Source organism: Cyprinodon tularosa, unplaced genomic scaffold (assembly GCF_016077235.1).
Source record: "Cyprinodon tularosa strain WSP-4 unplaced genomic scaffold, ASM1607723v1 ctg791, whole genome shotgun sequence".
NCBI classification, from domain to species: domain Eukaryota; kingdom Metazoa; phylum Chordata; class Actinopteri; order Cyprinodontiformes; family Cyprinodontidae; genus Cyprinodon; species Cyprinodon tularosa.
In genome coordinates this window covers 525,842-538,585 of record NW_024039553.1, presented here as the reverse complement: position 1 = coordinate 538,585, position 12,744 = coordinate 525,842, and the positions used below count along the sequence as shown (strand labels likewise).

Here is a 12,744-nt window from a genome sequence, read left to right as displayed (position 1 = left end):
ATGGAGTATAAACATAGAAAGCTTTTTTGGGCTTCAGAAATATATAATAAAGCACTATAACAGTTCAGGAGTCTAGAGAGCGTGAATAACATAAAGGTAAAAGGTGTGAAGGAGGGTGTGGGGAGTGGTTGCCATGTTGGCTAACAGAGGAGGAGGGGCGGAGATCAGGGATCACAGAAAAACAGAAAGAGGCAGGGAATAAGGAAGAAGGGACGGGCCGACTCGTGTTTCAGTTTAGTGTGTTTTATGGTTGGGTGTACTCCCTGGAGCTCCTCGCTGTCTTTGCACTGGAAGTCTGGACTCTCCTGGAGCACAAAGTTCTCAGCAGATCCTCAGCAGAGTGGGCTCTGATTGTTAACCCATCTTTTTTTGGTGTTTTTTGGAGGGCAGCAGGTGCATTGCTGATGAGCTAATTGAGGGTCCAGATCTGGGCGGCTCTCAGCACCTGGAGTATTATACGTTTCGCCGTTTGTTTTCTTTATTTTAAACGGATCCCTCCTGCTTTGTTCACCTCTTCTACCGTTACCAGCATCGACGGTGCAGGAGGGAAAAACAAGCAGAAGTGGAAGAAGACTGAAGAGCTCTGTTTGGAAGTAGGGAAACATATGTGAGGGTGTTTTTACCGTCCTCTGAGCATGCAAATAACTTCATCAGGCTGGGAATAGACCCGGGGAGACAGACACCTCCTAACCTCGCCGTCTGCTGCAGCACTGAAGGCTTGCGTGTCAGCTGATGAGCTCAACAGCATGAGATGACAGCACCAGAAAGCATGCACGGTTGTAAATAACAATTCCTGTGGGATAAACAGTATTCTCTAGAAGTGTGGAAATCTCTTCCTCCACCCCTTCGATGAAATGAGCGAGTAAAGGGGCGGATGTTTTTCCAACTAACTGGATTGCCTAATTATTCCTTTAAGTTTTGGAATCATGCCCAAAAAATGTCAATCAAAAAGTAATTCAAAAGATGTGGAAGGATGGTTTAAAAAAAGATCATTTCCGTTTTGTAAAAGGATGATGTGAGGGAAGTTGGGTGTAACCTGATCGGAGCCGTGATGTGGACTCAGACAACAAACTGTCTTACTGATGAAGTTCCTCCTGATACAAGTTTGCTCATTGATGTGGAATCTGATTAGAACGTTCCTGGATCTTTATTGCTTCCACTCAACATTTGGACTCCTAAAGCGGACATTAAACTACTGGATCTGTTTCTAAGGAGGATAATTATCTTAAACGGTTTCATCCGATCTCTTTCTAAACCTGTTTCTCTGAGCAAAGATGAGAGGAGACCAAAGATCCGCTTCCTTCCACCCGGAGAAGCCGGCAGGCCTGTCACGGGCTCTCAGCTGGCTTAGCATGTCCCCGCTCGCCCACCAGGGGAGGCGTTTCTTCCACAGCCAAAACGATCTCCGCATGCCTCCAAACCGCCGCTCGCGTTCGCGGACTCATCTTCACCTGCCACAAAAAGAAGAGGATGAGGACCATGACAACTGGGTGTACAGACCCCAACACAAAATAGGTGGGAGCTGAGATGGATGATTAAAAAAAAAAAATAATAATACACACTCCTGTAAACCCTTTCTCTATTAATTTTTTTTTAACATGGAAAACTAAAAGGACATCTATTTATTTATTGCCGCTTTCTCTCCATGTTTACAACTTGCACTTCCTGGTTGCCATAGTGACTAAGTGGTAGCTCTGTTTGGTCAGAGGGTCAACATTCAGTTGGTGGTCAAAGAGCGCCCTGTGTGCGTGTGCCATTGGTAAATAAAGACTGTCAGACCTGAAGAAGGGGACGTCATATAAATGGTGAAGGTACTGGCTGGTACTTATCAGAGTTTGGTGCCAGGCAGAGGATGTGTGTCATGGTTGGATGGCTGACCATTCAGAATGAATGAATGAAACCCATCTGTTTATACCTCATATTAGGCCATATTGGCTGCTTCTCGTAGAGGTTCTTCAGTGTTTCACCTCAGATTAGTCTAATTATGTACTGACTAAATGATGGTGGGTGTTTCTGGTTACATGGATCAATCAGCTCTTCAAATAGCCTAATGGAACACTTTGAACTAGCTTTCAATAACCATTAATGAAATTAAAGTTCAAAAGCGACTTACCTAATTAACATGACCCCTCTTTACATTAGTAGTGAGTGTTAGTTAAATGAGAACCTCGTGGTATTGGAATGGCACAATAACTATTGTCATAGTGTAATCTGGGTTGCAAAGGGCTGTCCGTTTTTTTTAAAACTACATCCAAGCTTTTGTTGTGAGTCTTGAACTTGAAGGGGGTTGCTTGACCGTGTTAGAGACTCTTATTTTGAAATAGAAAGGAAGTAGTTATTTTGTTACCCTTTTAGATGATCTACATGAACTCTATCAAATAAGTGCTCTGTTGAAGAAGTATTCAAGGGGCTTTAAATTGGTTACACTGGCTGCTTATATTCTGTAGCAAAATAGAGCTCCATTTAGACTAACCTTTTGAAACAATGTCCGAGACTGGTCCGAGCAAGGTAACTGTTGAGTGTAAATGGAACTGGACCGTGCCAGACACAACCCAACCGCGCTAAATCTAGTGCTAGTTCATCAGTAGGGCTCGGCACGGTTCAGTTGTGGCTCGGTTCTCAGATAACAAATAGGGCATGAGCAGACCGCGTCATCTCCTTAAGACCAATTTATGCTTCTGAAGCATAGCCTCTGCAACGTCAAATCTGTCTCTTTGTGCGACCGAGCGCAGAGGTTCTGCATCCGTCTGCGTGCACCTAAAAAAAAAAAATCATGACTACGCGTTGGCCGGTCAAAAACCCACACAGACCTCAAGCGGAAGTGTGCAGACAACAAGCAGCTTTAATCGGTCCTTGGTATGCCTCTGTGTTGCCGTCCTTCTTGATGAGGTGCGATCCATGGAAGTTCTTGCAAGTTCTCTAATAAGCTTGCACTCTGGCGTGAAACTGCTGTGCGTCCTTAGAAATTCCAGACCGACGTTGCAGAAGCATAGCAGCAAAACTGGTTTGCGACCAGACGCAAGCGACATTTGATGTGTGGGGTTGCAGAAGTATAATCTGCCCTTTACAGTCCGCTTCCAGTAGTTGGCGGTAATGCATATCAGTAAGTTGCCCATCAACCGCCATGAAAGAGAAGAAGAAGAGGAACTGTAATCAACAATTGAAATCTTCTCAACACTACATTTTATAAAATTGTTTAAAAAGAGTGGTGCGACCAAAGGCTGCCTTCTTCCTCCTTAAATCATTACAGTACTGTAGATCGTCACTAGAAGGGGAGGAACTGTGCTAGCATGATGTGTAATCGGTTGTAAGGAACCTTGCTTGGCAAGGTGAACTGAACCAAGCTCGGTCTGAAGTCGGCACGGATCGGTGTCAGAGGGGTAGTGCAAATGGTGCAAAGAACTTTCCAACACTTACTTGCTAATGGCGCTAAAATGAGCATAAGCTTTGGTGTTTATCAGTTTAACAAATCTGCACTGGTATATAACTCTGAAAAACATGTTTTATTTACTTTTTGGGATTTTTGAAACCTTTGATATTTGAAAAATCAATTAAGAAATGGAAATAAATAAGGCCTTGCGACATAGAATATGTATGCTTCTAACCTTAATGTATTGTTAAAAATCAAAGTACTTAAAATTCGTAGTTTGTCCTTTGAGTTAATCTTGCTTCAGTGGTGTAGTACTGGCTGTTCAGCAAATAGTACTAAAATAGTCAATAAGCCTTATTTTTGCTAAAATTGTTGTCTTTGTTGGTTTAGTCCTTTCTAAATTCCTGCAAACTGGAACATGTTTTTAATCTTCATTTCTCTGAACAAATCATGGATCATTTTATTCCACAGACCAGTTCGCCTGACAGAAATGCTGTTTATTGGCGTCTCAATTTTCCCTGTTAAGTTTGAACATGCCCATTTCCTAAAGGAACACAGAGATGCACATATCTGGAGTAATTTAAGAGCCTGAAATTCTTCTGTTGGTCAAAGGGCTTTCTAACAGCATTGTTGCGATGCTTATGTGGTTTTCTGATTGAAATGGTTGTGCTATACAATCATGGATTGATGATTTTTTGGATATTTTGCAGAAGTTGTTCAGCTTAAGTCGCCGTAAGATGTACAGCTTGGCAGCGCTTGAATTTGCGTCACCGGTTTGTTGACTAATTTATAACCTTCAGCATGGCTTTACTGTAGTTGAAAATCTCTAAATTGTTGAATCTGGTTCCAAGTGTGATTGTTTTCTTTTTTTGCATAATTTTTGCATGATTAGAAACAAATATTTTTCCCTATTAATCCTTTGATTTATTTGCTTCTTTTTTTTTGTACTACCAAATCTTGAAGTCAGTTAAAGTAATATTTAGTCCTCAGTAAGACCTGATCTGATGGGGTGTACCAACCAGTTTTTACAGTTACATGTAACACTGTTAAAACCCCTCGTTTCTCCCATTCAAATGGTTTGCTGTCCTGATCTGAGTTTCCCTTTTGCCTCGGTTCCTTCCTTTCTTACTGTTGCACACTGTTTAGATCTTTTAATAGCTAACGCAAGGCCAGAGACGGAGTCATAGACAGGTCACCCTAAAACCGTTTCCACCCAGAGAATACATACCCAGTGTACTTTCCAGAGGAAACATAAGAGTAATTCCCCACTTTGAAACATATGTATTTATAACAACTGGATCTCACATCTGCGCATGTACCAGAACCAATTACAAGACACGTGGGCCGCCATGCACACTGCCCCAGAGTAAATATAGCTTTAAAATTACTGCCTTCAAGACCAAAGCCTGCAATTTTGGGACGCAGTCTGTCGCTTGACTTTTTTTGTCAGGGTTGTCAGGGTAATAACAACCGCGGCAAGGTATGCAGCTGATTGTTTCCTGGTCCTGCTTGTTGTGTAAAAGAGCCGTCTGGTACACAAGCCGCCATTGGCCGCCTTGGTGAATTCAGACGGGTTAATTTATAAGATAAAGGTATAAAAGAATATTTATAGAAATACAAGAAAACTTATTGTAAAAAGTGTTTCTTACTTTAAATAAGTAAAGAAATGTATTGGAAAAAACATTTAACTGACTTAAAAAAGATATTCTAAGTATTTTAATCATCTATAAATGTGTTCATTATTTAAAAAGAAAAAACGCTTTCATATAAGGCTTCACTGTGCCTTAATTATTTAATTACATACAGCCTTTTGAGAGGAATGAGCTTCTGTAGTCATAAATACATGTAATAATCCTTTAATGAGATTATGGTGGAAACAGAACAAAGGAACTAAAATAGGAAAGAAACATATAATCAGTGTTTTATTTTTAAGAAAGTTTATATCTTTGTGTCGTTTCTTTCTAAATGAAAGGCATTGATTTGCTATATAAAGCTGCTGAAACAGAAAGTCTCTCATTTGTTCATTTGTTCATCTCTCATAATATGCTGGGTTTGTTTTACTGTGAAATTATATAGAAATAAAAACAGTTTTTTTTTGTTTCCAATATGGTTTGCCTGATAGAATGGATGGGGGTAAACCAGCTTCATATGTTTCTTTCTTTAGGCTTTATTCATTTATTCTCAGTCTATAGAGAGGGTCTTCTCTTGATTGTCTAGGATCAGTTAGGGATCCAGATCAAAGTTTTTTTATGATTGAATAAACCCAATTAAGTCAGCAGCTACTTTTCCATTTGTTTTTTCTTATTGTGTAAAATGTGAATGTATTATATTTATCATTGGCTGTGAACATTAACCAAAAGATAACCCCTTTAAATGATCAAACAAGAGCACAACTTATAGACAGTGTTTTTTTTTTATGTAGTTGCATTATTTATTCTTATAAGCAGGTTTTTTCTATTTACATTACATGAAGCAAGTAAAAGAAATGCAACAGATTTCTGATTCAGAATCAAGATTTTGGCATTTGGTTAATGCAGAACATGTTAACAAGAACGTTGGGTGATGTGAGGCTTAGTGGTATTTATTTGGAGGGGCGGGGGGGGAGGGGGGGGTGTACAGTATGTCAGTGTGGCACACAGATTAACCTAAATAGTCACTATACCTTGGCACTCATATTTTATTGCAATCCAACCCAGAATTGGGTCTGGTTGAATGCCATTAAGAAACTATTTCTACGTTTTGAGCATTTGAGCAGGTCAGCTTGTTCACAGCTGATTTTCTTTTAGATGCTCAATGAAAATGTTTTGTAACCGTTTTAGAGCGTTTGGAACATATTTCCATACTTTTGAAATAAGCTCATCATCACCATGTCGTACATCTGTTAATCCAGATTAGAGAATACGGACAAACCTGCAGAGCCTCATTAAATCTCAGACACGGAAATCTTGGATTGTGGCCCCCTTCCCACTACATGGATGTAAACTGAGGCTGTGCATAGATGATAAACAAAGCAAAAATGCTAACTTCATTTTTACCATAAGTGTATAAATCATTGGTTTCAATTTATTCTAACGACCATTTTTTTCTTTTCTTCCTATGTGCTGCTCATTATGCCATCACCTGTAGGTAAGTTGAACCTTTATTTCTTAATCTCAATAACAATTTTTTACTCTCGCTGCTTCATTTACAGCATAATGCTTCATCGTCCATAATGATTTATATTTGCTAAACAGGATTTCAGTTGTAAAGGCGATAGATCAATGCTGGCTTATGTTCTCTCAACATAATCCAACAGCTTAAAAACTGCCTCACCAATTGAACTACAGCTCTACCATGGTTATTTTTTTTATGACAGATCATATTTTTCTTCCCTTTCCCCTGTTTGAATGTGTTAAATACCTCAGGTTCCTTCTGTTTACTTGTCTGATCGCTCTTGTTGCAGAAACTTTGTCTGCATCCAGAAGCTTTTATCTGCCCATTCTTATCAGGCTCTGGCGCAGCAAACAAAGCTCAAAGTGAAGCATCATGGCGTGCTTGTTTAGCACTGAATGTGAGAATAGATGTGAGACACACTGAGGTGCTTTCAGATAACCATTAGTGTAGGGCTGTAGAAATGATCCAAGCATTATGACGCTGTTTTATCTGAAGACAAACAGTAAACTCTGGAAACTGACGACAGCCCCCATAACAAAGTAAATGTTCCTACTGGTAGGAAGGCTTTTAAATCAGATGACCTGTGTAACCATGCCGACTGTTGCTAAAAGTCCTGTTAAGATTAGATACTAAACAAACGAAGCAAACAGAAGAGGATTTGATGTTCTTTTTAGAAAATTATCATCGCAAATGGCAATAAAGCCAATTACAAAACTTTTTTTATTTTTTATGAGCCGTAACCTGGTATATTATGACTTTTGTAATTGTCTTTAAATTGATTTTAAATCCTGCTTTGGAGAAAAATAAATACAGCTCATTCAGATCCCTTTTCATACCTGTTTCTTCTTCCTATGCGTATGGGACTCAGAAAAACTGTCTATTAATCTGTAACAGGGTGGCTTTTAGCTACATGATGAAGAGCCAGGAAATCTTTTGAAAAATACATGTTAGTTAGTGTGCTGGTCTACATTTTGTCAATTGACTTATTGCATCGAATTTCCAGAATAAATTGACTCTATGTTCAACACAAATATAAATATATATATATATATATATATATATATATATATATATATATATATATATATATATATCTTAAATTTTTTTAAGTAGGAAGAATGTTGTTTTTTATAGAATTTTCCAAAGAGTCAGAATCTGTTGAAAAATCTTTTTCACAAGTTTTTTGCCCCTTGTTTTTAAAACTTCGAAAACTTAAAAAAAAAAGGCAAATCTTCTCTATATATCTCTTTAAAAAGGGTCAAGTAATGTTTGCGACTCTTGATGAGTTTTATTAGCTATGCCGAATGGAAATATGGCTCTTTAGACTGTACAGGTTGCAGAACCCTGGTCTATACTAAAATAAGTAAAGGAAAAAAAAGCATAAACTGAATGACATAATTTAAACATAAATTAAATTATATGTACTTTTCATTTAAGTTGCATAACTAAGTTATCTATGCAGAATCTTTAAACTCTTAGACAAGTATCCCAGTCTGTTTATCAAAGATGTATTACTAATAAATATATTAAAATTCCCACTGAAATATTTTCAATAATCTCTGTCAGCTCTCTTTGCAAAGTTTATTATATTGAAAGGAATTTCCTCCTTACTTTCACAGTTTCAGCTCTATGAGTAGAGATTTAGTTCACCTCAAACTTTGCCTTTGAGGTAAAGTTTTTATGAACAAGCTGGAAACTAAAGGTTTGAGCAGCTTCCAGTTTAAGTGGCAGCTTGATGAGGTGGTTTTCTTATGGGCTTTACAGGTGGGTTTATTCAGGGATTTGCATGTGTTTTTAGATGGGGAACCTGTTTTTATGGCTTTCTAATGCTGACAACCACATTTAGACACTTAGTCAGCCATCCGGACCTAATTACTGACATCAGGTCAAGGCAGATGAGTTGGAACCCTCAGGCCATGCTGATAATTGTGTTTACAGGGTTCCTGCAGATCCTTAAAAATTCTTAAAAGGCATTGAATTCTTCAGTATTAAATCAAGGTATTTAAATGTCTTAAATCAGTCTTTCATAGGTGTTAAAATTGTTACCACATCATAAATGTGGTAACAATTGCATTGACTTTATCTTATTTTTATTTTATTTTTTTTTACAGTGTCCTGTCTGGCTATGTGGCAATAAGAATAATTGTCTTGATGCCAAAAAGAGCCCAACAGATTTTACTTTCACAAGTGGAGCAGTATGGCAATGGCCATACTGCTCCACATGTTACATGCATATAAATTGCTTTATTATAATTATGCAGGGAGTTTTACAGTTTATATGGACAATGCAATGTAAATAGAGCAGAAAAACGGAAGAAGAAAAGGAAAGAAGAAAAAAAAGATGAAAGAAAGAAGAGATAGAAAGGAGATAATGTCAAAACATTTTCAGTCTTCTACATCACCTGTAACGAGATGAAAAAAGAACAGCACAACCGAAAGACATGGTACGAGACATACAATAAAGCAACATCTAAAGCATCCACCCCCAGACCCCGAGCTCCACCAGTGCAACGGCGAGCCCCGACGCCAGCCAGTGGAGGGAGAGCAGGACGGGGGGAACGGGCTCCGCACTTAGCGGAGACTTGAGATGTATTTGGGAAAGGGTGCAGTTGAGACCCCAACCTGGGAGAGAAAAAAAAAACACTCACAATCTCAATCACTTTATCTTTTATGAAAGATAAAGTCAATGCAAGGCAATACATAGCAACAGGGGTAGTGGGAAGAACGGCTTAAAAAAGGCCCTTGATAGCCGGAGAAACCTGATCAATGTCATTCCTCTGGTATATCATTAAAGGGACTTTAAATTTTTTAAGTAAAGGTTTTTAAAACCTTTGGAGTTGTTTCTTTGAACACTTTCTCCTCCAAATATTTCTTTGTCTCAATCAGATATTAAATAAATCCTGCTAAAGTACTACAATATACAAAATGTTTTGAAGATTCTGCTTGATAAAACCTTTATGCAGATGATATTTTCCTGTTAAACCCTTAGGATTATCATTATTTGGACAGCATACAATATTTCCTGTTTTACATCTATCACATTGTGATAGATATCCTATATCACAATGGGCGACAGTGGCGTTCGATGCAGGAATTTGCTCTGCAATCGAAGGGTTGTCGGTTCAAGCTCCGGTTTTCAGTGTTGGCATTGGGCAGTTAATGCCTGCTAATGGTGTTCAGAGGGTCTGGTGGCACCTCTATAAATTTGCTTATGTCAGTGAGACCCAAAGCAGCTGTGGCTATAATGTAGCTTGCCACCATCAGTGTGTGAGTGAATGGGTAAATAGCTAAAGCGCTTTGGTCAAGTGTCCTCGCTATAGAAGAACAGGCCCTTTACCATCTACTGTAGAAACACGTGACCTCTTCCATCACTTTGGGTACATACCTTTAATAATGAACATTGTAAAGCGATCATGCAGGTCCATTTATGACCAGATTTGAACAAATACGCACTATTGATATTTTGTTGGTTTCTTCAGTTTTTATTGATGAATTGATAAATGAAGGGTTTTCTATTTTCACTTTTGTATATGTGGTAGACCAGTCCAAAGGGTTAGTAGTTTACCAAGCCCCAGACTGGATCTGATAACAAACAGTTGAACTGTGGGGCTTAAAGAGATTTACATTTGAGCAGTCAACAAAAGATCCCCCTCAAAGCGCGGCCCCTGTCTAGCGGCAAACTGCTGACTGTCCAGATTCTCACAACCACTGTTACCTAAAAACTCTTTCACCGGTTGGCTTTGGGTGTTTTTAATGTTATTTTTTCCTGCCTTTAAATGAATTTAAAACTAATTAGTTGAGCGTTTACATAAAAATTTATAATTAGCTTCTCCTTAATGCATTAAAGAGAGACCAACATAGAATTTGTAGTGGTTGACAGACTTTTTGGATAGAGGCTGAGCTTTAATATTACATCTATCCTTTGATTGGGCAGGGATGGGCGGAGGCGGGGGGCAGAGGGGTGGTCTCTGAGCCGTAGAAGTTGGCCTGCTGCCACTCAGAGCATGCACATGTGTGCGTGAGCGGAGAAAGGGAGGGAGATGGAGCGCAGAGCCAATATGTCAGGATCTGTGTATCAGGGTGCGGACAGTTTGACAGAGCGGTTTGGAGAAACGGAGAGAGGAGGAAAACTTCAAGAGAGAGGATTGTTGGGAAGAGAGAAACCAGAGAGAGGAATCTAATCGTTTTTTTTGTTGGATGAGGAAGTGAAGGGCAATGTTCTGTCTTAAAGGTAAGCCGGAGTTCATAAGATACACTAGACTTTATGAGACAAAGAAAAGTTAAACTTCTACCTCCGTTACTGTCCGTCTGTCCTGTTATCTTCCTTATCTTGCCACTTTAAGCTCTTCTTCTTTTGTTCCACCTTTCTAATCTTTGATATAAACACATAAAGACCTAATCCTCCCCTTTTCCCAGTTTCTTTTCAGCTATTGATTCACAGCCTACTCGCCTCTTGGTGTCATCTGAATCAAATCTTCAGTGCAACTCATCCTTTTCTCTTTCATTTGTGAGCTTATTGACTGCAGTAACAGCTGGAGAAGCAGCAGCTGCAGAGGAAAACCATGTGTTGGTCATTACTTGATGGGATAAGAGAAAACTCGTTCTTTTTTTTCTGGAAGCCTTAAACAATCATCTTTCTTTGTTGTACCAAGATGAAAAATGTTGATATTGTGTTAAAAAAATGTGGTTTGAAAGTGTTGTTCAAACAAAAGCATCACCTACAGTGTAGTTTAAACATGATGTATTAGCATGTGAAACAGAGATCATACAGCTGACTGAATAACATCAAATTGTTAAAGAATATTTGTGGCTTTTGTTTTGATTTTATTCATATGTAAGGCAAGGCAAGGCAAATTTATCTGTATAGCATAATTCAGTACAAAGACAATGCAAAGTGCTTTACATTATTAAAATATAGGAAAATAAACAGAATCAAAGCAAGTAAGAAAAAAGATAAAATAAAAAATGCAGAAACAAAAAAAACCATTAAAAACAGTTGGACTAATGATGTTTCAGTTGAACTGTTTAAGAAGAAGAGTCGAAGGCAATCTTATACAAATGTGTTCTTAGTCTTGATTTAAAGGAACTCAGGCTTTCCGCACTTTTACAGTTTTCTGGAAGTTTGTTCCAGCTAAGTGGAGCATAGGAACTAAATGCTGCTTCTCCATGTATAGAATAAACCTTTATTAAATTTAATAGAAGTTAACAATTTGTATTTTAAAATAACTTATACCTTTTCCATTGCTTGTCTGTGCAGACTAACTCAGGTGCTCAGGTAGCCTGCACTTGGCTGTTTAGAGTTGCTGCTCTTTGCTTCCTGAAGTTTAAAATCATTACATTGATGACAGATTTAACATTTCTGCATATTCTCAATAAGTAAGCACAGATTTAGGGGATTCTCTGGGTAAAACTGGGATCAGATCTTTGATCCATCTAATGTTTGCTCTAAGACGGCTTAAATATGCAGGAGATGAGGAAACAGAAAACATCACAGACCAAAAACTAAGATATCAACATTATGATATAAACTGATAAAGCTGTTACATTGTGTAAGGGTTCCTTTATGTAAGAACATGATGTTTATTTTTCATCTATCTTTTGAACACTAGCAAACATATGATAATGTGGAACATATGATAATAAGGAAAGCTTAAAATTAAAACTATAGTTTAAAACTGATCAATACTTTCAAAATGTTGTGGAAACATTGAACATTTATATTAGAACGCTTCAATCTTTTCAATGACTTAAAAATGCTCAAGAAATACAGGAAGATCTTTTTGCTGGAACTTAGTTCATTGTTCACCCTGTTTTTTTTTGAGATTCTTACAAATTCTTTCTCTGAAATCTTTTTTTTTAGTGCTATTTGTAGATTTATAGCAGTGGAAATGAGGTAATATAAACTACACACATCAACTACATCTGTTAGTGTCCCAGTTTTTCATCTGTATGCACTAAATCACCTTGTCAAATACAGTCCACAGATTGTGACTCTTAAAAAATGGAAAGAAACAGATGCTGCTTCTATACTGCCAGTTTTTTTTTTTTTTTTAGAAAATCAGTGTGGATTAACTCATGAACATTTTTAACTCTGTCCTGGTTAATATCAGTTGAAACACATCCAGTAGTTTTTAAAGCTTCCAAACACTTCAGCATACTGACCCAAATACTCTGCTTCATGTTCATTCTGTGATCCAACCACTAGATTACACCGTTTGCCA

General features: G+C 38.0%; 1 protein-coding gene across 2 annotated transcripts in view; it reads left to right on the top strand.

The window, feature by feature from the left end:
- The first annotated feature begins 242 nt into the window (after positions 1 to 242).
- Positions 243 to 12,744, top strand: part of nhsl1b (NHS-like 1b) — a 73,115-nt gene continuing 60,613 nt past the window's right edge. Inside the window, exon 1 of one of the 2 annotated variants that reach the window (XM_038271155.1) lies at positions 243 to 1,515. In XM_038271155.1, coding sequence (XP_038127083.1) covers positions 1,275 to 1,515 — 241 coding nt within the window. In that variant the 5' untranslated portion in view covers positions 243 to 1,274. Of the gene's footprint in view, positions 1,516 to 10,548; positions 10,755 to 12,744 lie in introns of those variants that run through there. The other variant, XM_038271159.1, reaches the window with a different exon arrangement.